Below are 27066 nucleotides of genomic sequence, written 5' to 3'. Positions count from 1 at the left end.
TTTAAGAATTCTGATCCCTTTTACACTTTTAACCTCTTAAAAATGAAGCAAAATTTTACTTACCTCTAATGATGCTCTTCGTGCTGGGTTAAGCACCAGGAACTTCTTGAGCAGATTTTCACAGTCAGTGGACATGTAGAAGGGTATACGATATTTACCCCTTAATACCCGTTCTCGAAGTTCTTTTAAGTTAGATCCGTCAAAGGGTAATGAACCAGAAACTAAAGTGTAGAGAATTACACCCAAAGACCAAACATCTACTTCTGGACCATCGTACTTTTTGCCTGCCAAAATCAAAATATATAAATTAGAGTACAGGTAGAGAGGAGGTTAAAGTTATACATCGTTAAAACAATTATACTACACATATACAGCCTCTCTTCACTTAGCGACATACTCGTTTACCGACAACTCAGACTTACGATAGGCTCTCTGACCAGTATGCATACCTAAATGTATATTAGAGCTGATTTCCTCTACTCTGTTTATTACAACATACACTACACTATTGTATAAACATTTAAAAATATACCAGAAATATTATAACTGGAGCAAAGGTGATATTAAAACAGTATCAAAGATGGCTGACACAAACCCACTACCATTATAGTATGCTCCTCACTTAGTGACGAATTCATTTACAGACGTGGTCTTAGGAACAGAACTCTGTCGTTAAGTGAAGAGAGGCTGTATTAATGTTGTACTCAAATGAACATTATCAGTGTCATGCCATATCTAGCCAAAATGAACACAAAATGCACAAATTTTTATAAACTTACAACACTATCTTCACTTTTGTGGAAGAGTCTGTAGGGCTTAAGTGGAGCTGAAGGAGACTGAGGTAACAGGGAGAGGGAAGGAATAATATATGTAAGTAGGTAGATTGGAGGAGGATGAGAATTAAAGGCTATGAGGATTAGAGGGATAGGGATCACCAAAACTCGCTATGTGGCTCCCTCCACCTCACTTTCTAATACGGTCACTCTGGCCGATCCGGTTTGTTTACATTCTCTGTGAGCACAGCGTCTCTCCATTATGTCTGGAAACTTTCCCAAATCTCAATTGTTTTTAAAATATATTTCATATTTTATACAGCGGACCCCCGGATATCGGCCAAATCGGATTTCGGCTAGCAACTCTGAAATAAGCCTTATTGGACGCGTTCACCCACCACTCCGCCACATGTGCAAGTCAGTCTGGCTGTTTCTCTCTCTCAGTGAGTGAGCAACCCTGCGCATTCATCCAAACATTTTATTATAATCCATTTTTTTTTTTTTTGTGGTTGATTATTGAGTGCAACTACGAAGTAAGCCACCATGGGCCCAAAGAAAGTTTCTAGTGCCAGCCCTTTAGTAAAGAGAGTGAGAAACACAATAGAACTCAAGAAATTGCAGCGAAGTATGAAAGTGGTGAACATGTGCTCCAGCTTGCCAGGATGTATGGCAAATCCAAATCAACAATCACTTCCATCCTTACAAAGAAAGTAGAAATCAAGGAAGCTAATGTTGCAAAAGCGGTACATATGCTAACGAAACAAAGATCACCAATAATCAAAGATGTGGAAAGTTATTGTTGGCGTGGATCAACGATAAACAGTTAGCGGGAGATAGTGTTGTGGAGTCGATCATTTGTGAAAAGACAAGGCAGTTACATGCGGATCTCGTGAATAAAATACCTGGAATGAGTGCTGCTATTAGTGAATTTATGGCCAGCAAAGGCTGGTTTGACAGATTTAAAAAGTGTAGTGGCATACACAGTGTTATAAAGCATGTCAAGGCTGCAAGTTCAGACAAACGTGCGGCTGACGAATTCGTGTATGAATTCAAGAAGTAGATAGAGGCTGAAGCATTTGTCCCCCAACAAGAGTTCAATTGTGACAAAACAGCCCTCTTTTGGAAGAAAATGCCAAAGAGAACCTACAACACGCAGGAGGAAAAGGCACTACCAGGACACAAGCCTATGAAGGATAGGCTTACTCTCTTGTTTTATAACAGAAGTTCTTGCTTCCTAACACCAGTCCTCTCATACAGTTCATGGACCAGCAGGTCATTTTTAACTTCAAAAACTCTACAAGAAAGTAATTTTTCAAAGGTGCTTTGAAGTGACCTCGGACACTGAACTGACCCTAACAGAGTTCTGGAGGAATCACTTCAACATCCTCCATTGCGTGCGCCTTATAGGTAAGGCTTGGCATGGAGCGACTTCCAGGACTTTGAACTCTGCTTGGAGAAAATTGTGGCCAGAATGTGTCCTCGACAAGGATTTTGAAGGGTTTGAGGCTGACCCTGAACCCTGTCGACCATCTGCCTGTTGTGGAATCTATTGTCTCTTTGGAGAAGTCCATGGAGTTGTGAGTGAGTGGCAAGGATGTGGAAGAGTTGGAGGACCACCACAAGGAAGAGCTGCAAGAGCTTCATCTTGAACAGCAACAGACCACAGCTGAGGAATTTGCTTCAGAGGAGGAAAAGAGAGGGGAGACTGAGCCTTCTTCAGTGATTAAGGACGTGTGCACAAGTTGCAAAGTTCTGTGGAGAAATATCACCCTGACCAAGCTCAAACAAGCCATATCTGCAACATGTTAAGTGGCAAAACCATGTCCCACTTCAGGCAAATCTTAGAGATGCCAGAAACAGACCTCTCTGGACAGTTATTTTGTGACATGGGTGAAGTGACTCTCAAGCTGGTCCTAGTGCCAGTAAAAGACAAAGAGGAGGAGTAACCCCAGATAGGGACTTGATTCCTGAAGCCCTTATGGAGGGGGGATTCTCCTTCCAAACAAAAACCCCAACTTCCTCTCCCTTCCTCGCCTTCTTCAGTACGACAACAAGTGTCGTTAATAAAGGTATGCAATGTTCATTTGTCATTAAAGTTAGTGCTTTATATTTCTTTCTCATTGTTTTCTGTATGTAAAACTATAGTTAATCTTTAAAAAATGTATTTTTTGTTAATATTTTTGGGTGTCTAGAATGAATTAATTCTATTTACATTAATTCTTTTGGGAAATGTTACTTTGGTTTTCGGCCTTTTCGGATTTAGGCCAACCTTCTGAAACAGATTACAGCTGAAATCCAAGGTTCAATTCAATATTTCTTTCAACACACTGGGCGTATCCCACCGAGGCAGGGTGGCCCAAAAAGAAAAATTAAAGTTTCTCCTTTTACATTTAGTAGTAGGTTGGTAGAAAGCAACCACCCATGGAGGTACTACCGTCCTGCCAAGCGAGTGAAAACCAAAGCCTGTAATTGTTTTACATGATGGTAGGATTGCTGGTGTCTTTTGTCTGTCTCATAAATATGCAAGATTACAGGCATGTCTTGCTACTTCTACTTACACTTAGGTCACACTACACATACATGTACAAGTTTATTTATACACACTCATCTGAGTTTTCTTTGACTTTCTCTTAATAGTTCTTGATCTTATTACTTTTCCTTTTTATATCCATGGGGAAGTGGAATAAGAATCTTTCCTCTGTAAGCCATGCGTGTTGTAAAAGTCAACTAAAATGCCAGGAACAATGGGCTAGTAACCCCTTTTCCTGTAAAGATTACTAAAAAGAATAAGAAGAAGAAAATTGTCAAAGTGGGAAGTCTGAATGTGCATGGATGTTGTGCAAATGATAAGAAAGAGATGATTGTGGATGTTATGAATGACAAGAAGCTGGATGTCCTGGTTTTAAGTGAAACAAAGCTGAAGGGGGTGGGAGAGTTTCAATGAAGAGGAATAAATGGGATTAGAGTAAGAGCTAAAGAAGGAGTAGCAATAATGTTGAAGGATAAGCTATGGCAGGAAAAGAGGGACTACAAATTTATTAATTCAAGGATTATGTGGAGTAAAATAAAGATTGGATGTGAAAAGTGGGTTATAGTAAGCGTGTATGCACCTGGAGAAGAGAGAAGTGTAGAGGAGAGAGAGAGATTTTGGGAAATGTTGAGTGAATGCATGGGGAGTTTTGAATCAAGTGTGAGAGTAATGGTGTTTGGGGATTTCAATGCTAAAGTGGGTAAAAATGTTGTGGAGGGAGTAGTAGGTAAATTTGGGGTGCCAGGGGTAAATGTAAATGGGGGGCCTTTAATTGAGCTATGTGTAGAAAGAGATTTGGTAATAATATATATTTTATGAAAAAGAGAATAAATAAATATACAAGGTATGATGTAGCACGTAACGAAAGTAGTTTGTTAGATTATGTATTGGTGGATAAAAGGTTGATGGGTAGGCTCCAGGATGTACTTGTTTATAGAGGGGCAACTGATATATCGGATCATTATTTAGTTATAGCTACAGTTAAAGTAAGAGGTAGATGGGAAAAGAGGAAGGTGGCAACAACAAGTAAGAGGGAGGTGAAAGTGTATAAACTAAGGGAGGAGGAAGTTCGGGTGAGATATAAGCGACTATTGGCAGAAAGGTGGGCTAGTGCAAATTTGAGTAGTGGGGGGGTTGAAGAGGGTTGGAATAGTTTTAAAAATGCAGTATTAGAATGTGGGGCAGAAGTTTGTGGTTATAGGAGGGTGGGGACAGGTGGAAAGAGGAGTGATTGGTGGAATGATAAAGTAAGGGGTGTGATAAAAGAGAAAAAGGTAGCTTATGAGAGGTTTTTACAAAGCAGAAGTGTTATAAGAAGAGCAGAGTATATGGAGAGTAAAAGGAAGGTGAAGAGAGTGGTGAGAGAGTGCAAAAGGTGAGCAGATGATAGAGTGGGAGAGGCAATGTTTCATAAATGTATGAAAGAGGGAAATGTACCTAAGGATTGGCGGAGAGCATATATAGTCCCTTTATATAAAGGGAAAGGGGACAAAAGAGATTGTAAAAATTATAGAAGAATAAGTTTACTGAGTATACCAGGAAAAGTATACGGTAGGGTTATAATTGAAAGAATTAGAGGCAAGACAGAATGTAGGATTGCAGACGAGCAGGGAGGTTTCAGAGTGGGTCGGGGATGTGTAGATTAAGTGTTTACATTGAAGCATATATGTGAACAGTATTTAGATAAAGGTAGGGAAGTTTTTATTGCATTTATGGATTTAGAAAAGGCATATGATACAGTGGATAGAGGAGCAATGTGGCAGATGTTGCAAGTATATGGAATAGGTGGTAAGTTACTAAATGCTGTAAAGAGTTTTCATGAGGATAGCGAGGCTCAGGTTAGGGTTTGTAGAAGAGAGGGAGAACACTTTCCGGTAAAAGTAGGTCTTAGACAGGGATGTGTAATGTCACCATGGTTGTTTAATATAGTTATAGATGGGGTTGTAAAAGAAGTAAATGCTAGGGTGTTCGAGAGAGGGGTGGGATTAAATTATGGGGAATCACATTCAAAATGGGAATTGACACAGTTACTTTTTGCTGATGATACTGTGCTTATGGGAGATTCTAAAGAAAAATTGCGAAGGTTAGTGGATGAGTTTGGGAATGTGTGTAAAGGTAGAAAGTTGAAAGTGAACATAGAAATGAGTAAGGTGATGAGGGTATCAAATGATTTAGATAAAGAAAAATTGGATATCAAATTGGGGAGGAGGAATATGGAAGAAGTCAATGTTTTCAGATACTTGGGAGTTGACGTGTCGGCGGATGGATTTATGAAGGATGAGGTTAATCATAGAATTGATGAGGGAAAAAAGGTGAGTGGTGCGTTGAGGTATATGTGGAGTCAAAAAACGTTATCTATGGAGGCAAAGAAGGTAATGTATGAAAGTATAGTAGTACCAACACTCTTATATGGATGTGAAGCTTGGGTGGTAAATGCAACAGCGTGGAGACGGTTGGAGGCAGTGGAGATGTCCTGTCTAGGGGCAATGTGTGGTGTAAATATTATGCAGAAAATTTGGAGTGTGGAAATTAGGAAAAGGTGTGGAGTTAATAAAAGCATTAGTCAGAGGGCAGAAGAGGGGTTGTTGAGGTGGTTTGGTCATTTAGAGAGAATGGATCAAAGTAGAATGACATGGAAAGCATATAAATCTATAGGAGAAGGAAGGAGGGGTAGGGTTCATCTTCGAAAGGGTTGGAGAGAGGGGGTAAAGGAGGTTTTGTGGGAGAGGGGCTTGGACTTCCAGCAAGCGTGCGTGAGCGTGTTAGATAGGAGTGAATGGAGACGAATGGTACTTGGGACCTGACGATCTGTTGGAGTGTGAGCAGGGTAATATTTAGTGAAGGGATTCAGGGAAACCAGTTATTTTCATATAGTCGGACTTGAGTCCTGGAAATGGGAAGTACAATGCCTGCACTTTAACCCTTTCAGGGTCCAAGGCCCAAATCTGAAGTGGTGCCCCAGTGTCCAAGAATTTTCAAAAAAAAAAATTGTTATTTTTTCTTATGAAATGGTAGAGAATCTTTTTGTGAATGTAATAAAACAAAAAGTACGAAATTTGATGGAAAATTGATGAAATTATGCTCTCGTGAATTTTGATGTGTCAGCGATATTTACGAATCAGCGATTTTGCCGAATTTGACTCCCATTTTAGGCCAATTACATTATTCCAGTCGACCAAATTCTCAGCTATTTCACTAGTATTACTTCTATTCTATCAATTGAGCACAAGAAATCGCCAATTCAACTGTTTCAACTACAAAATAAAGTGACCGGAAATTGGTAATTTGGCCAATTTAACACAAAGTTCAAAATGTTCCAATTTCAAAATAGGGTCCAGAATAAACAATGTAGGTATTCCTGGCACTAAACTAACATTTTCTCTGTTCATTAGTTATGTTTTGAGGCTTTACAAATAAATCCCATTTTTATTTTTTATTCACATAATGAATTTTTATTCACACCAAAAAATAGAAGATTTACTGTTATGCAATATTGTAATAATTGTATAAATATCATCACCACATTTGTGAATGTATATTAGACCCACCAGCTGGCGTGTATTAGACGTGTGAGGTCGTTTGTTTACTCTTGAACATCGGCAAAAATTTAACATTTCCGCCACTTTGAGCTCAATTTCAAGCCATTTCCAGTGCTAACACCAATCAAAATTATCTCTATTTCTGTAATATGTCTTCCATTCTATCAAATGAGACCAAGAAATCACAAATATAACTATAAAAAAACATACGAAAAAACACTGCAAAGTCGCTGTTTTAATCGAAAATCATGGTCTCAGTTTTTTTTCTCTCATTATACACAGTGTGCTGCAGGATTTGTTTTATGTGGTGCACACATACCACATAGATGTATTCTCTCATATCTAGGCCCAAATTTACCACTCACAATTTATCAGAGTGAGCTGAGCTCATGACGTAGATCTACGGTTTGGACCCTGAACGTAAAGCCGTTGATCTATGGGACGGACCCTGAAAGGGTTAAAGGAGGGGTTTGGGATATTGGCAGTTTGGAGGGATATGTTGTGTATCTTTATATGTATATGCTTCTAAACTGTTGTATTCTGAGCACCTCTGCAAAAACAGAGATAATTTGTGAGTGTGGTGAAAGTGTTGAATGATGATGAAAGTATTTTCTTTTTGGGGATTTTCTTTCTTTTTTATGTCATCCTGCCTCGGTGGGAGACGGCCGACTTGTTGAAAAAAAAAAAAAAAAAAAAAAAAAAAATAAAGGAGAAGTTTAGCAAGTACTATTCATGTAGAAAAACCAAAACAAGTGAGGAGGGGGGGGAGGAGGAAGGGGTAAAATGAGAGAGAGAAGTGTGTGGAGCTATTTCTCTTGTCTTTGGAGACTTACCAGTGTGTTGGAGTTGCCATGCCTCTAACCTAAACTTTAATTGTAAGGCTAATTAGTTTTAAGCCATTAGTAAGCTAAAGCCTGATGTACAGACAGTTAACTTTGGCTACAAATAGTGGTATAATTAACTTATATACATAAATTGTCTTATCTCCATTCTACAATAGTAACATGAATGTATGTATAACCTATATTTTAAAGCTACCATGGCTTATGAAATCATAACAACACGACTGCAAACGTATCATAGAATGGGCGAGGTTTGAACCTGTGGCAGACAAGTCCTAATTATAGCTATGCCAGTGCACTAACCTGCCAGGGCTTGAACCAACCTGCTTTGTGATTTGATTTTTTTAAGATTATGTAAAGCATTAGCTTCTGTGATGCTACTTATTAGCTTTTCCATGCTCTATACTATTAGCAAGTCATTCCTTTCCTATATCCATTCATAACCTGAATTAATCTGATCTGAATCCAATGTTTAGAGGTCTTTCAGGGTTAGATTTCCTCAGCACCATATTAACTGCCATTTTATTTATACCTGTATTTGACCTGTACACCTTAATTACATCTCCCATCTTTTTTTTTTTTTTAACATGTAGGCTGTCTCCCACCAAGGCAGCATTACCCAAAGGAAAGAAAAACCCAAAAAGAGAGAGAAAAAAAAAAATTTCATTATCAGTCAACACTTTCACCATCACTGTTTTTGCAGAGGTGCTCAGATATGACAGCTTAGACCTCCCTCCAAACTGCCAATATCCCAAACCCCTCCTTTATTTAAAGTGCAGGCATTGTACTTCCCATTTCCAGGACCAAAGTCCAGTTAACTAGTTACCCTGATCCCTTCACAAAATATTTCCCTGCTCAAACTCCAACAGCTCATCAGGTCCCAAAACCCATTCATCTCCATTCACTCCTATCTAACATGCTCACACACACTTGCTGAAGTCTGAGCCCCTACCGCACACAGGTATACTCAGTAAACTTATTCCCCTATAATTTTTACAATCTCTTTTGTCCCTCTTCCCTGTATATAAAGGAACTATGCAAGCTCTCTGCTAATCCCTAGGTAACTTCCCCACTTTCATACATTTATGGAACAAAAACACCAACCACTCCAACACTATGCCCCCTAGCTTTTAACATTTCTGTGATCAACTCTTTCATTCTACGTAATGCCTCACGCACATCCCCTACACTCACATCCTGCTCTTCTTCGCTCCTAAAAGATATTATACCTCCTTGGCCAGTGCATTGAATTACTGCCTCCCTTTCTTCATCGACATTTAAAAGTTCCTCAAAATATTCCCGCTATCTACCCAATACCTCTAGTTCCGAGTCAACTAACTTCCCTACTTTGTTTTTAACTGACAAATCCATGCGTTCCTTAGGATTTCTTAACTTGTTTATCTCACTCCAAAACGTATCTTATTTTCAACAAAACTTCTGACAGTGCCTCTCCCACTACCATTTGTTCTCCTTGTGCACTCTCTCACCACTTTCTTCCCCTTTCTTTTACTCTCCATATACTTTGCCCTTCTTAAATCACTTCTGGTTTTTAAAAACCTTCCATAAGCTACCATTTTCACACCCTTTACTTCATCAGTCCACCAATTACTCCTCTTTCCTCCTGCACCCACCCTCATATAACCACAAACTTCTGCCCCACATTCTAATACTACATTTTTAAAACTATCCCAACCCTCTTCAACTCCCGCCCCCCCCCACTACCTATACTAGCACTAGCCCCCCTTTCTGCCAATAGTTGCTTATATCTTACCCAACTTCCTCCTCCCTTAGTTTGTACACTTTCACCTCTCTCCTTGCTGTTGCCATTTTCCTTTTGTCCTATCTCCCTCTTATTCTAACTGTAGCTACAAGTAAATAATGATCAGATACATCTGTTGCCCCTCTATAAACATGTACATCCTGAAGCCTACCCATCAACATTTTATCCACCAATACATAATCTAACAAACTACTTTCATTATGTGCTGCATCATACCTTGTATACTTATTTATCCTCTTTTTCACAGAATATGTACATATTATTTATTACTAGCCCTGTCCTTTGCACTTTCTTAGGACCCATGATTAGAAAAAAGAAATTTGGCAAAATGACTGCACAAAAAGCACAAAACGCTAGGTGTATGTTGTAGCGTTTGCTACGTCAACTACTGGCGGCGTATCTGAAGCTCACTCATAACTTGGATTTTGGCTTGAAACTCAAAGCAAAAAATCAACCGAGCAACGGCTCATTACTTGGAAAACTCATAAGTTGGGGCACTCGTAAGTCAATATCCCACTGTATACACATATGCAAAACAGCCACTGTGAAAGAATAGTGATATTCCAAGAGATTTTGTGAGAAATCACGAAACCGCATGGAATTTAGCTATTCTTTCACAGTGGTTGTTTTGCATATTGTGATATCACCTGTTTACTGTGATCTTATTGTATATGTATGTTTTTTTTTTTTTTTTTTTTTTTAACAAGTCAGCCGTCTCCCATCGAGGCAGGGTGACCCAAAAAAGAAAGAAAATCCCAAAAAGAAAATAATTTCATCCTCATTCAACACTTTCACCTCACTCACACATAATCACTGTTTTTGCAGAGGTGGCCAGAATACAACAGTTCAGAAGCATATACGTATAAAGATACACAACATACCCCTCTAAACTGCCAATATCCTGAACTATTCCTTTAGAGTGCAGGCACTGTACTTCCCACTTCCAGGACTCAAGTCCGGCTATACAAAAATAACCGGTTTCCCTGAATCCCTTCACTAAATATTACCCTGCTCACACTCACACAGCTCAACGGATCTCAAATACCATTTGTCTCTATTCACTATCGAACAGGCTCATGCACACCTGGAGTTTACCTGGAGAGAGTTCCGGGGGTCAACGCCCCCGCGGCCCGGTCTGTGACCAGGCCTCCTCGCTGGAAGTCCTCCCCCCCCCCCACTTCCTTCCAAACTTTTCGAGGACGACCCTTACCCCGCCTTCCTTCCCCTACAGATTTATATGCCCTCCATGTCATTCTACTTGGATCCATTCTCTCTATATGACCAAACCACCTCAACAACCCATCTTCAGCTCTCTGACTAATACTTTTATTAACTCCACACCTTCTCCTAATTTCCACACTCCGAATTTTCTGCATAATATTTACACCACACATTGCCCTTAGACAGGACATCTCCACTGCCTCCAACCGTCTCTTCGCTGCTGCATTTACCACCCAAGCTTCACATCCATATAAGAGTGTTGGTACTACTATACTTACATACATTCCCTTCTTTGCCTCCATAGATAATGTTTTTTGACTCCACATATACCTCAACGCACCACTCACCTTTTTTCCCTCATCAATTCTATGATTAACCTCATCCTTCGTAAATCCATCCGCTGACACGTCAACTCCCAAGTATCTGAAAACATTCACCTGTTCCATACTCCTCCTCTCCACTTTGATATCCAATTTTTGTTTATCTAAATCATTTGATACCCTCATCACCTTACTCTTTTCTATGTTCACTTTCAACTTTCTACCTTTACATACACTCTCAAACTCATCCACTAACCTTTGCAATTTTTCTTCAGAATCTCCCATAAGCACAGTATCATCAGCAAAAAGCAACTGTGTCAATTTCCATTTTGTATTTGATTCGCCATAATTTCATCCCACCCCTTTCCCGAACACCCCAGCATTTACTTCTTTTACAAACCCATCTATAAATATATTAAACAACCATGGTGACATTACACATCCCTGTGTAAGACCTACTTTTACCTACACACCCTAACCTGAGCCTCACTATCCTCATAAAAACTCTTTACAGCATTTAGTAACTTACCACCTATTCCATATACTTGCAACATCTGCCACATTGCTCCCCCATCCACTCTATCATATGCCTTTTCTAAGTCCATAAATGCAATAAAAACTTCCCTACCTTTATCTAAATACTGTTCACATATATGCTTCAATGGAAACACTTGATCTACACATCCCCTACCCACTCTGAAACCTCCTTGTTCATCCGCAATCCTACATTCTGTCTTTCCTCTAATTCTTTCAATTACAACCCTACCGTACACCTTTCCTGGTATAATCAGTAAACTTATTCCTCTATAATTTTTACAATCTCTTTTGTCCCTCTTCCCTTTATATAAAGGGACTATACATGCTCTCCGCCAATACCTAGGTACTTTCCCCTCTTTCATACATTTATTAAACAAAAATACCAACCACTCCAACACTATATCCCCCCAGCTTTTTTACCCCTTTTCATTCTACGTAATGCCTCACACACCTCCCTCACATCCTGTTCTTCTTCACTTCTAAAAGATGGTATACCTCCCAGGCCAGTGCATGAAATTACCGCTTCCCATACTTCTTCGACATTTAAAAGTTCCTCAAAATATTCTCGCCATCTACCCAAAACCTCCATCTCCCCATCTACTACCTCCCCTACTCTGTTTTTAACTGACAAATCCATTCGTTCTCTAGGCTTTCTTAACTTGTTTAACTCACTCCAAAATTTTTTCTTATTTTCATTAAAATTTCTTGACATTGCCTCTCCCACTCTATCATCTGCTCTCCTTTTGTACTCTCTCACCACTCTCTTCACCTTTCTTTTACTCTCCATATACTCTGCTCTTCTTATAACACTTTTGCTTTGTAAAAACCTCTCATAAGCTAACTTTTTCTCTTTTATCGCAACCTTTACTTCATCATTCTACCAATCACTCCTCTTTCCTCCTGCACCCACCCTCCTATAACCACAAACTTCTGCCCCACATTCTAATACTGCATTTTTAAAACTATTCCAACCCTCTTCACCCCCCTCCCACACACACTACTCATACTTGCACCAGCCCACCATCCTGCCAATAGTTACCTATATCTCACCTGAACTTCCTCCTGGCTTAGTTTATACACTTTCACCTCCCTCTTACTTCTTGTTGCCATTTTCCTCTTTTCCCATCTACCTCTTACTCTAACTGTATCTACAACTAAATAATGATCCGATATATCAGTTGCCCCTCTATAAACATGTACATCTGGAGCCTACCTATCAACCTTTTATCCATATACAGGTCCTCCATCACAAATCCGGCATCATTGGGACCTGTAGTGTGCCGGATTACTGAGTTTGCCGGATTACAGAGTAGTTAGGTTAGAATACGCTTAATAAAATTAACCAACTTGACTGACGCAAAAATCGAACATTTCCAGTACTTTGAGCTCAATTTCAAGGTACTTTTCATCATGAAAGCAATCAAAATCATGTCTATTTCTGTAATATATCTTCCATTCTATCAAACGAGTCCAAAAAATGAGAATACAACCATAAAAACCATACGAAAATATACTGCAAAGAGGCAATTAATGGCTGAGAAGTGAACTCCCTTATTTATCATCAGTCTTTTTTATTTTTGTTGTACATTAAGAAGCATCTTTCCATTATACATTGCCGAAGTTTCAATGAGATAGCCCAATAAACAACCGAGAAAAAAAAAACATTTACCAAAAATTATATATGGCAAGCCCAAGCCAGGTACTGAAAATAAGTCACTGTGTCTGACTTTTCTTGGTTATCCTAGGTTCTCTATACATATACTGCTATGTATGATAATCTATATAACTGTATTTGTGTATACCTGAATAAACTTATTTACTTCTAGTCTGTCAACTGAGTACAAGAAACCGCCCATTCACTTATTTCAACTACCCAATAAAGTGGTCAGAAATTGGCAGTTTGGCCAATTTCACACAAATTTCAACAGATGCCAATTTCAAAATAGGGTCCAGAATAAACAATGCAGACATTCCTGGCACTAAAATAACATTTTAGTCCTGGCAAGTGAGTGTAAAACGAAAGCCTGTACGTAATTGTTTTACATGATGGTAGGATTGCTCGTGTCCATTTTTCTGTCTCATGAACATGTGATGCAGTTCAGATGGGATTGTGAGGTCTCTAGGGAGACCTAATTATATGGTCATACCTGCCTTAGCAAATGTCGGGTAGTCACGATCACGTCTGAGGTCTTTTTGTTCTTGACGGCGTCAGACCTCAGCATCAGGTCGTAACACATGGTACATACCCCATTGGGGAGGGGGTACTTTGACTACCATATAAGCCCAGGGAACAGCTGAGCAAGGAGGTTGTTGGTGACAGGTCCGGGGAGCGAGAGCTCTGGACAGCCGCGTGTGTAGTGGACCATGCATTGGGAATCTCGGGTCAGCTGGTCGGTGAATTAAGAGTGAGTACTAGTCCGTGTTACTGATAACATCTACCTTTCCCCCTGGTAATAAGTCTCATAGGTCAATTGTTATATTATGTAAATGTCCATCAGTATATGTGGTATTCTAGCCCCTTTTATGTTATTAAGTAAACTATAGCCATAGTTCCCATTTTTTTTATTTTGTACCTCCATACGCTATTCCCTATTCTGTTAAAGCACTGGGATACACAGGAGACGTGCTCACTCGCTGGGATACCTCAGGTAGAGTGGGTAGAGGTCTCACAAACATGCAAGGTTTCAGGTACGTCTTGCTACTTCTACTTACACTTAGGTCACACTACACATACACGTACAAGCATATATATATACACATACATAACCCTCTGGGTCTTCTTCTATTTTGTTTCTAGTTCTTGTTTATTTCCTCTTATCTCCATGGGGAAGTGGAACAGAATTCTTCCTCCGTAAGCCATGCATGTCCTAAAAGGCAACTAAATTGCTGGGAGCAAGGGGCTAGTAACCCCTTCTCCTGTATATATTACTAAATGTGAAAAACGAAAGCCTGTAATTGTTTTACATGATGGTAGGATTGCTGGTGTCCTTTTTTCTGTCTCATGAACATGCAAGATTTCAGGTACGTCTTGCTACTTCTACTTACACTTAGGTCACATTACACATACATGTACAAGCATATATATACACACCCCTCTGGGTTTTCTTCTATTTTCTTTCTAGTTCTTATTCTTGTTTATTTCCTCTTATCTCCATGGGGAAGTGGAACAGAATTCTTCCTCCGTAAGCCATGCATGTTGTAAGAGGCAACTAAAATGCCGGGAGCAAGGGGCTAGTAACCTCTTCTCCTGTATATATTACTATATGTAAATGGAGAAACTTTCATTTTTCCTTTTGGGCCACCCCGCCTCGGTGGGATACGGCTGGTGTGTTGAAAGAATAAATAAATAAATAAATAAATAAATAAATAAATAAATATATATATATATATATATATATACAGTGGACCCCCGCTTAACGATCACCTCCAAATGCGACCAATTATGTAAGTGTATTTATGTAAGTGCGTTTGTACGTGTATGTTTGAGGGTCTGAAATGGACTAATCTACTTCACAATATTCCTTATGGGAAAAAATTCGGTCAGTACTGGCACCTGAACATACTACTGGAATGAAAAAAGTTCGTTAACCGGGGGTCCACTGTATGTATGTATGTATGTATGTATGTATGTATGTATGTATATGTGTATATATATATATATATATATATATATATATATATATATATATATATATATATATATATATATATATATATATATATATATATATATATATATATATATATATATATAAAATGGTATTCACTTGTTCCTGCAATTACTGTGATCATGATGCACCTTCACATTTCCCTTTTATCCCTGCTGTTTCTAATTCCAGAGAAGCACTAAGTGTGACAGAAAAAAAAAGTTAACAAGTTTCTCAAAAAAATACATTTAAGCCATATTATGTCTACTTACACACTAAAGATTTAAGCGATAACCAATAGTCTGTAGAGCTGCAATTAAAATAAACAAGATACTGTAATACAAATATTTATTTTTTTAAATTAATCCTTGATGACCAACCTTGAAACAGCTCAGGAGCTGCATATGGTGGACTACCACAGAATGTGTCCAATTTATTCCCTGGAGTAAACTCATTACTAAAACCAAAATCTGCTATTTTGATCACCATTTCAGAGTCTAAGAGTAAATTTTCTGCTTTTAAATCTCTGTGTATAATCTTCTTTTGGTGGCAGTATTGTACAGCAGACACAATCTGTAAATCACGAGAAATGACTATAATTTTTTTTACAGTGAAGACGACATTCAAATTTACAATAAGAAATAGTTAAGGAAAAAATAAGAACAGTATTTTGTAAATGTTTTTCAAATGGAAAAACAAGGTATCAGGAAGAGGGTGGTATGATTTCACTAAAACACTAAAATTAAACAAAAAAGAAGCACTAGTCATGAAGAATGTCTACCAAATTTTCTTGTATTGTACCATATATCAAATAAGAACATTGCTTTTATAACTGCTGCACTTGCTTGTAATAACTCTTATGCATGTGAATGATTAAAAAAATGAATAAAAGCACAGTTCATTACTTTCTAAAGCAAAGAGAAAGGGGATAAAACTGTTACTAAGTGCCACTTACAAATAATACTGCACGAGTCAGAACTGAAGCAGGTGCTTGATTATCCAGACTATATAGGACAAAGCATCACAGGGTTGGGGGCCTTAATTTTTTTGGGGCTACTCTGAGAGAACACTTCACCAAATACAAGTATTTTCATATACAAAACCTTAACCTTGAAGAATTAATAATACATATGAACTCTGCAATTAGACTTATTGCTAGTACTGAGCAAAATCATAAACAGTATTTACAAATACAGGTTTGCTAAAGTCAATGAAGAAAAATCCTCATCACTGCATGCATAACCATTTATACTGACCCCAAAAACAAATGATCACACATCAAAGGTAAGTGTGAGGACAGTGTTCCTGATGAGTATACTACAGTACTAACAAATGTTTCATTCATTCTATGAGATGATCTGCCTGTGTTTGGAATACTGTGCATATTTTCTGTTCTTTATGCTTTCCATATCTAAGCTTCTGGAATTTGTCCCCATCATGCTATTTTCCTTTGCCCACTGAAGACTGCTACTTCCTTTTTGTAAATTTTCTGTCTTCTACTGGTGACCTTTGATGTTCATGACTCACAAAATTCTAACAGCACTATTGTTAACAACTCACAGAAAGGGTAGGATCAATACCCATGGCAAGCCAGTCCTAAAATTAGCAGGCCAATGAGCTAACCACTCTACCATGCCAGCCTAATAAGATTCATCTAACTAAATATATCTTGGTACCCTAGTATGAGCCAAACTCTGACCCCAATGCAGGGTTTTAGACAAATTTAACACCAACATGGATGTGGTAAGCTCTAGCTCTCTTACCTTCAAAAAAATTTCTTTTATGATATTGTAAGTCATTGATAACTGCTCTGAATAAACTGAAGTTAGAACTTACCACAGTCACACTGGTGTGAAATTCATCACTAAGACTGTGTAGTGTGTTCACAGTGGGGCCCATGTTAACCTTCTTAGTGTACAGAAATACATCTAGTTAGATGAATCTATTTAGGCCAGCATGGTACAATGGTAAATACACTGACCTACTAGTCTCAGGTTTGGCTTGCCAGGGTTCAGATCCCACTTGTTCTGCAAGTTGGGGGCTTATTTTGGCATTATCCACAAAGGATGATACAAGGGCTGTGATTAATGTTTTTATCAAGTCTGCTATGAGAATATGAAGTTCACATCAATCTCTCTGAAACTAAGATAACATTAGCACCATTGACACCAGTTTCGATGCTAGTGAAATGCTTTTAAGCCTTAATATATACTTTTCACAAAATATACTTATCCAAATGCTCTGAAATTTGGTATATAGCTGATTAGTGTATATGTGATAGGCTCCTACTGGCTTGGTGTGATGGCCTACCAAGGACACACATTATCTCACAGATTTTTGTAAAAATCCCAGTTCCTTTTGACCTACCTTTTAACCCGTAAACGGTCCAAAAGTATATATATGTTCTCTCGCGTAGTACCCCAAATTCTTTGAGAAAAAAAAAAGTTTTTTTTTTATAGGAAAACAGAGCATATGGTACTCAGGCATCCCCAATTATTTTAATATGGCGCACAGTGAGTATGCACACCCATTCTCTCATGTCTAGGCAACACAGGCTTATCGTGGCAATGTTGAATGTATGACAAATAAAACGTATATGTATACATGTATACGTTTGGGGTACTAGCGGTAAAAACGTATATATACGTTTGGACTATTTACGGGTTAAACTGTGCACTGTATTTTTTAACCCACTATTAAATTTGCCTTTATAGAAGTTTTACTTTCATCATATCAGTTAACCATAATTATGTAAATTTAATAAGTGGCTGTACATGTATTGTTTAGTATAGTACTGTATACATTATACTGTTCAAAACTCCAATGTCTCTTGTTAGCAGTTTCATTGTTAGAAATTTGTGAAATATCAGGTGTTAAATTTCATACCCAGTCTTTATACTGTATTACAAGTCATTTAATCAAATTTTTTTTACTCTAGATATTGTTTCTCTTCTCTTAATTAATTTACTAAGTAGTTATACCCCACAGTTATGACCCCACAGATGTAAACAACTACAGGCCAATTTCAAACTTACCATTGCTATCCAAAATCTTCGAGAAACTTAGACACAAGATATTATATTCCTTTATAACAGTGCAAAGCATCCTCAACCCCTGCCAATTTGGCTTCAGAAAAAGCATAAGCACAAATGATGCAATTGTAAAAATACTAGACCTGCTTTACACTGCACTTGAAAAGAATGAATTTCCATTAGGACTCTTTATCGACCTATGGAAAGCATTTGATACAGCAGACCACAGCATCCTACTCCACAAACTTGAGCGTTGTGGTGTAAGAGGTCACGCACTTACATATTTTAAATCCTACTTAACAGGCAGCAATACATCTCTATTAAGGACACAGCCTCATCAATAAGACCACTGGATACTGGAGTACCACAAGGAAGTGTCCTTGGTCCCTTGCTCTTCCTCTTATACATCAATGATCTACCTACTGTTTCACAACACCTTAAGCATATTCTCTTTGCTGATGATAGAACAAATGTCATGTCCCACCCTAATCCTGCCTTACTTAGCGCTATTGTTAACAAAGAACTGGTACAAATATTGACCTGGATGACTGCTAATAAACTTACACTTAATACTGACGAAACCTTCTACATTCTGTTTGGGAAGAGAACGGGTGCTGCTCAGCTGAACGTAACGATTGACAACACTCCTATTGCTAGACATAACAAGGGCAAATTCCTGGGCCTGCACCTTGACAGCAACCTGAAATTCAACACTCATATCCAACAAATAACAAAAGAAGTATCCAAAACAGTTGGGATCCTCTCCAAGATACGTTACTACGTACCACAATCAGCCCTGTTCACACTATACGGTTCTTATATATTTTGGTAGAATTACCGACAATATGTAAAGTAATAGGACACAAATGCAACTAATGTGACATTTTACTTTGGCAATGTTTCACTCTCCAGGAGCTTTGTCAAGCTGTAATGGCTTGACAAAGCTCCTGGAGAGCAAAACATTGCCACAATAAAATGTCACATTAGTTGCACTTGTGTCCTTTTACTTTACACACTATAATATTCACTCATCTATCCCTACCTCACCTATCCTATTTGTGCATGGGGATCAACAGCAGCAATTCACCTAAAGCCAATAATAACCCAACAGAAAGCCGCAGTGAGAATTATCACGAAATCCAATGCAAGACAGCACACACCCCCACTCTTCAAAGACCCAAACCTACTCACCGTACAGAACATTCATACGTACTGTTGTGCTATCTACATTTACAGAACCATAAACTCTAATTTTAACCCGGAACTAAAACAATTTCTTGATAGTTGCAACAGGACCCATAGACACGACACCAGACACAAAAACCTCTATGACATTCCCCGTGTCCGGCTAAACCCATACAAAAATTCAATGCACATAAAAGGGCCTAGAATCTGGTACTCCTTGCCTGAAAACTCTAGAACCACAGACTCAACCACCATTTTCAAAACTACCATTTAAAAAATCTCATCTCCATGACACACCCCATCATCAGCTAACCAAATGTAAACTACCCAATTCTCTCTTTTCTATCATGAACACATCCAAAAAAATACAGACTTATCATTATCTGTGATTCCCCCATAATTTCCACCTACACCCACCCAAAGAACTGTAAACACCCAATTCCTAATATAGCCTGTGCCTATTAACCCTTTGAGGGTCGCCAGGCCCTCTCAGAGACTTGTTCTCAGGGTCGGCCAAATTTAAAAAAAAAAAAGAAAAAAATCTCATGAAAAGATAGAGAATCTTTTCCCGATCATAATGACACCAAAAGTATGAAATTTGATGGAAAACTTATGGAATTATGCTCTCACGAAGTTAGCGGTCTCGACGATGTTTACGCATCGGCGATTTTGCCCACTTTGAGCCCTATTTTCGGCCAATTCCAGTGTACTAGTCAACAAAAATCATAACTATTTCACTAGAACAACGTTTTTTTCTATCGAATGAGTACAAGAAACCACCCATTTACCGATTTCAACTATCCAATAAAGTGGTAAGAATTTAGTAATTTTGCTAATTTCACACAAATTTCAAAAGATGCCAATTCCCAAATAGGGTCCAGAATAAACAAGAAAGACATTCCTGGCACTAAAATAACATTTCCTCTGTTCATTAATCACATCCCCATGCCCCTCTTACATTTCATTTGCTTTCCACTTTGAATTTTTATTCTCACAAAAAATAGAAGATTTACTGTTATGCAGACTACTGTATTAGTGTAGAAATGGTATAAATAATACCAGCGCACTTGTGAAAGAATATTAGATTCACCAGTTGACGTGTATTGGATGCGTGGCATGATTGTTTACTTTTGAACTTTGGCAAAAATTGAACATTTCTGATACTTTGAGCTCAATTTCAAGGTACTTTTCATTGTGAAACCAATCAATATCATCTCAATTTCTGTAATATGTCTTCCATTCTATAAAATAAGACCTGAAAAACTAGAATACAACCATAAATACCATACGAAAATACAGTGCAAAGTCGCTGTTTTAAACCAAAAACACTGTCAAAGTTTTTTTTTTCTCATTACGCACTGTGTGCTGCAGGATTTTTTTTTTATACTGCGCACACTGACCACATAGACCCATTCATTCATATGTAGGCCTACCAGCTTTCTCTTGCTAGAGTTGAGGGAGCTAAAATTATGCATACTAGTACGTCAAAAACCCTGGCGCGTAAGCCGTACTAGTATGGCCGAAACCCCGAAAGGGTTAAGTCTTTTGTTAGTCTTATTAAATCTTAAGTTAATTCTGAGTTTGTATAAGATATTCCTCCAGTATGGCTTTAACAGAAACAATGTATCATGCCAAGACAAATCAATTCACATTACTAAATCTGCCATTTGTACTAATATTAAATGATTTGACTACCTATTTTAGGCCTAATTATGTACCTAACTGAGAATGTTCCTAATTAAGTACCTTATATGTTCAAATCTTTTGCTCAAATATGACCTACATCAAAATAGCTTAAGAATAAGTATTAGTCTGCACGAAGTGCCTAGGCTTGATAGTGGCCATCTTTGTACACCTACCATCCGACTTACGACCGAGTATGGTTCCGAGAAACCGGTTGTAAGTCGAAATGGTCCTAAGTCGAACTTTACTACTGAATATCAACAAAACATTTTTGTAATGACTTTATTTTGTTTTATTTTGCTATTTCATGTTTTACTTTACTTTTTATGTTGCTAGTACTGTATTTTATACTGTAAGGTTTAGGATAAACACTGTGTACAACACAAATAGTTGTTAATTTCCCAGAAATTTGGCATAAAAAACACAGTCCTAAGTCGAGTGGTCGTAAGTCGAGCAGGTCGTAAGTCGGATGGTAGGTGTAATTTAAACCTTATAGCATGTAAATCATACACTGTAAGCTTTACAAGGAAATAAATACTTTTATTTGTATTTATTTTTATTTCTTATTATTTCTCACTTAAATTCTCAGATATTAACTTTCATTTTACACTTAATATTTTCTGGCTCATACATGCGGATACTGATCCAGATTTTAATCACGTTCAACCTCATGTTGTTATAGATTCGCCGGTATAATTGCCCAGCCCGGGCCTTTTCCAAGAGGTGAGCCGGCCTTGGCTCCCTGTCACGGGAGCATTTCAGACCAATGTCTGCCATAGGAGGAGGTACAAACAGAAGACCCCCAAATAGATGACTTCACTAATATGAGCAACTGGCTCGTGAAATCGGAGTAAGAAAATTTAAAGCAAACCATGGAACGGGTGGGGTTCGAACCCATGGCAAGCAAGTCAAAACTAGAAAAAAAAAAAACCTGACTGCACAATGTATTTAACCTAACAGGCCTGCATCCGGCCAAGGCTCTGCCACACAGTTCAGATAACTGAGCACCCAATAAACTATTTCCAGAGCAGCAAGCAACACTAACTACATTAGGTAAGAAATTTTTTAATCTAAAAAAAAAAAAAATATTAAGGTGTCAAAACTTAATTTTCCTTCACTTCACGTAGGACAGTACAGCCTCTCTTCACTTAGCGACGTACTCGTTTACTGACTCCTCAGACTTAGGACAAGCTCTGACCAGTATTCATACCGAAATAATGTATATTGGAGCTGATTTCCTCTCTTGTTTATTTCAATATACAGTGGTACCTTGACTTACAAGTTTAATTCGTTCTGTGACCGAGCTCATAATTCAATTTGCTCTTATATCAAATCAATTTTCATCATTGAAATTAATTGAAATGCCATTAATCCGTTCCAGCCCCCAAAAAACGACCCCAATTTTTTTTTTTACGTTTTTAAATAAGAAAAATGTATTATTTATAAATAAGAAATATTGTATACTCCATCCACCACCCTCACAACTACACCCACCACCATCTCTACTCCACCCACCATTATCACTACTCCATCCAATACCCTCACTACTCCACCCACCACTCAGTACTCCACCAACCACTATCACTACTCCACCCACCACCATCACTGCTCCACCCACAATTATCAGTACTCCACCCACCTTAATTAATGTTTCTGGAAAAACTCTGAGTGTTGAAATGGAGGTTACCTCTTCCCCGGATTTATAGGAGAACCAAACAGGGGATGAGGTACCTCACTACAATCTGGGATTATTGTGGGAGTATTATCCTTCCAGTTATGTCTTGGAAGAGCATGTGTGATGGGATGAAGTACCTGACATTCCTCTGGGTACAGAGTTGGATTTGACTTCAGATACGCTGCCAATTAGTGGCGGCGTATCTGAAGCTCACTCGTAACTTGGATTTTGGCTTGCAACTCAAAGCAAAAAATCGATCGAGTGATGGCTCATAACTCAGAAAACTCGTAAGTGGGGGCACTCTTAAGTCAAGGTACCACTACAGAGTATACTACCGTATAAACATTTAAAAATAATAGACCCTCTGTTATCAGCCGTTCCTGTTATCGGCCAGTTCTTTAGCTCTCGGTGACCAGCCGTTATTTTGATGATTGGCCGTTTCAGACTCATCTGTCTGCCGCCTGGGGCCGCTTGCGAGTCGGTTTGGCTGTGTCTCTTGATGTGTGAGGAAGCTTCTGCTCATACATCCAAACATTTCACTTGTTTTCCATTGTTTATGGATTTTTTGCAATGCAACTGCGAAATAAGTAACCATAGCTCTAAAGAAAGTTCCTAGTAAAGTTCCTGGGGTAAAGAAAGTGAAAAACACCATGGAATTTAAGCGTGATGTGTAGCAAGCATGCAGAGTGTAGCAGGCATGCAGGGAGTGTAGCAGACATGCAGGAAGTGTAGCAGGCATGCAGGGAGTGTAGCAGACATGCAGGAAGTGTAGCAGGCATGCAGGAAGTGTAGCAGGCATGCAGGAAGTGTAGCAGGCATGCAGGGAGTGTAGCAGGCATGCAGGGAGTGTAGCAGGCATGCAGGGAGTGTAGCAGGCATGCAGGAAGTGTAGCAGGCATGCAGGGAGTGTAGCAGGCATGCAGGGAGTGTAGCAGGCATGCAGGGAGTGTAGCAGGCATGCAGGGAGTGTAGCAGGTATGCAGGGAGTGTAGCAGGCATGCAGCGAGTGTACCAGACATGCAGGGAGTGTAACAGGCATGCAGGAAGTGTAGCAGGCATGCAGGAAGTGTAACAGGCATGCAGGAAGTGTAGCAGGCATGCAGGAAGTGTAGCAGGCATGCAGGAAGTGTAGCAGGCATGCAAGAAGTCTAGCAGGCATGAAGGAAGTGTAGCAGGAATGCAGGAAGAGTAGCAGGAATGCAGGAAGAGTAGCAGGAATGCAGGGAGTGTAGCAGGCATGCAGGGAGTGTAGCAGGCATGCAGGGAGTGTAGCAGGCATGCAGGGAGTGTAGCAGGTATGCAGGGAGTGTAGCAGGCATGCAGCGAGTGTACCAGACATGCAGGGAGTGTAACAGGCATGCAGGAAGTGTAGCAGGCATGCAGGAAGTGTAACAGGCATGCAGGAAGTGTAGCAGGCATGCAGGAAGTGTAGCAGGCATGCAGGAAGTGTAGCAGGCATGCAAGAAGTCTAGCAGGCATGAAGGAAGTGTAGCAGGAATGCAGGAAGAGTAGCAGGAATGCAGGAAGAGTAGCAGGAATGCAGGGAGTGTAGCAGGCATGCAGGGAGTGTAGCAGGCATGCAGGGAGTGTAGCAGGCATGCAGGGAGTGTAGCAGGCATGCAGGGAGTGTAGCAGGCATGCAGGGAGTGTAGCAGGCATGCTGGGAGTGTAGCAGGCATGCAGGAAGTTTAACATGTAACAAGCATGCAGGAAGTGTAGCAGGCATGCAGGGAGTGTAACAACAACCATACAGGAAGTGTAGCAGGAATGCAGGGAGTGTAGCAGACACTCAGGAAGTGTAGCAGGCATTCCAGAAGCCAGCATTAGTCTTTAATAAAAGTATGTAATGCTGATTTAATTGTTCAAAAATTATATTTTTTATGAATATTTTTTTTCTGGAACGGATTACAGTAATTGTGGTTACGTTAATTCTTATGGGAAATATTATTTCGGTTTTCGGCCGAGCTTCTGGAAGGATTACGGCCGATAAGCAAGGGTCCACTGTATATCATAAGTGATACACAGTAAATGGTGTAAAGGTGACATTAAAACAATATCAAAGATGGTTAACACAAACTCTACCATTATAGTATGCTCCTCAGTTAGCGACGAATTCGTTTAACAGCATGGTCATAGGAACTGAACTACGTTGTTAAGTGAGGAGAGGCTGTATTACATATAACCCACTTGAAATGCACAAGACTACTGTATTTTGGTATGTTTATTTTATTCTGGTTTGCATTTTCTGATTTTTCCCATCAATGATTCATACCCATGCTGTTATGCATATTTTCATCTTGCTGTTTAGTCAACCCCCATTTCTTATTTTTGTCCTTTACCCCCACCTAAATATTTTTTTTATTTGGAAATATTCCTCCATTCCTCTCATTGGAAATAGTGAGCATTTTAGGCCATAACATCTTTTTTCTTCCATTAATCTTTACATGTCTCTGGGTGCTAGAAGCATCACATCCCCCCCTCCCCTAAGTGACATTTTCCTCATCCTAGCATATTCCTTCTCTGGTTTGGCATTTAACCCTTTCATGATCTGTGCCATAGTATTATGGCTTTGAGCTCAGGGTCCATGTTGTAGTACAAGCTGGCCATAACTAACCCGGCAATCAGTAATCCGGCACTAATTTTGGCTAGCCTAATTTCAAATTTCCATGGTCACAACACCAACTTGCCGCTACCGTTAGGTGGTGTTACTTGCTGCATAAGTCATTCCAATTTCTTTTTCTCCATTTATTATTACAACCTGATCACTTTTAGCCCTAGCCATCATTCCAATGAATAAAAGAAATGCTTCTGATTGTGTAAAGCACATACGCTGTACATTGTCCATAAAAGATAAGGTGACTTTGAACCCACTGTTGGTTGCTTTGAGCTCAGCTCACTCAGACAAGCTGTGACCGGTAAATCTGGTCTTACATACGAGAGAATAGGTCCATGTGTTAAGTGTGCACTATATAAAAAAAATCCTGCAGCATGCAGTGTACAATGAGTAAAATAGGACACTGCTTCTGGTGTAAAACAGCAAATTTGCATTGTATTTTCATATGGTTTGTAAGGCAGTATTCTCATTTTTCTTTTGGTCCCATTTGATTGGTTTCACACCAGAAAGTAGTACTTTAAAACTGAGCTCAAAGTAGCAGAAATGTTCGATTTTTCCTTATGTTCAAGAGTAAACAAATGACGTCACTATGCCCAATACATGTCCAACTGGTCGGTATAATACAGTCATGAATGGGTTCACATTATTTATACAATTACAATAATGCAGTAGTCTGAATAACAGTAAATATTCTATTTTTTTAGGTGAATAATAATTCAAAATGGGAAGCAAGCATAATAAAAGAGGGGCCTGGAGACATGACTAAATTTGGGCCTACATTTGAGAGAATGTGTGCGGGGTAAGTGTGCACTATATAAAAAATCCTGCAGCATGCAGTGCATGAGGAAAAAAGGCGATTGCGATTTTGGTGTGAAGCAGGGACATTGTCGTATATTTTCGTATGGTATGGTTGTAATTTTTTTTTTTTTTGGTCTTATTTGATATAATGGAAGATATATTACAGAAACGGATATCATTTTGATTGGTTTCATGCCAGAAAGTACTTTAAAACTGAGCTCAAAGTAGTGGAAATGTTCTATTTTTACTGATGTTCAATAGGAAACAATTGACATCACCATCCAATACGTGTCAACTGACCGGTCCAATACACAGTCAAGAATGCATTGACATTATTTATAAAATTAAAAAGATGCAGTAGTCTGCATAACAGTAAATCTTTTATTTTTTGTGTGAATAAAAATTAAAAATGGAAAGCAAGTGTAATAGTAGTAGGTTGGTAGACAGCAACCACCCAGGGAAGTACTACCATCCTGCCAAGTGAGTGTAAAACGAAAGCCTGTAATTATTTTATATGATGGTAGCATTGCTGGTGTCTTTTGTCTGTCTCATACATATGCAAGATTACAGGTATGTCTTGCTACTTCTACTTACACTTAGGTCACACTACACATACATGTACATGTTTATTTATACACACTCATCTGAGTTTTCTTTGATTTTATCTTAATAGTTCTAGGTCTTATTACTTTTCCTTTTTTATCCATGGGGAAGTGGAATAAGAATCTTTCCTCCATAAGCAATGCATATTGAAAAAGTCAACTAAAATGCCAGGAACAATGGGCTAGTAACCCTTTTTCCTGTAAAGATTACTAAAAAGAATAAGAAGAATAAAATTGTCAAAGTGGGAAGTCTGAATGTGCGTGAATGTTGTGCAAATGATAAGAAAG

At 38.8% G+C, this 27066-nt stretch overlaps 1 protein-coding gene across 1 annotated transcript in view; it reads right to left on the bottom strand.

Moving 5' to 3' along the window:
• The window catches only part of LOC128689461 (MAP/microtubule affinity-regulating kinase 3), a 482834-nt gene that overhangs the window by 205143 nt on the left and 250625 nt on the right, over positions 1–27066 (bottom strand). The window contains exons 5-7 of the mRNA XM_070086500.1: positions 18786–18921; positions 15570–15833; positions 64–284 (exon numbers count right to left, since the gene is read on the bottom strand). Of these exons, the coding sequence (XP_069942601.1) occupies positions 64–284; positions 15570–15833; positions 18786–18921 (621 nt within the window). The remainder of the gene's footprint in view (positions 1–63; positions 285–15569; positions 15834–18785; positions 18922–27066) is intronic.

The sequence above is a fragment of the Cherax quadricarinatus genome, chromosome 18 (assembly GCF_038502225.1).
Source record: "Cherax quadricarinatus isolate ZL_2023a chromosome 18, ASM3850222v1, whole genome shotgun sequence".
NCBI lineage: Eukaryota > Metazoa > Arthropoda > Malacostraca > Decapoda > Parastacidae > Cherax > Cherax quadricarinatus.
The sequence above is the reverse complement of the archived record's forward strand: the minus strand, read 5'-3'. Positions and strand labels throughout refer to the sequence as shown.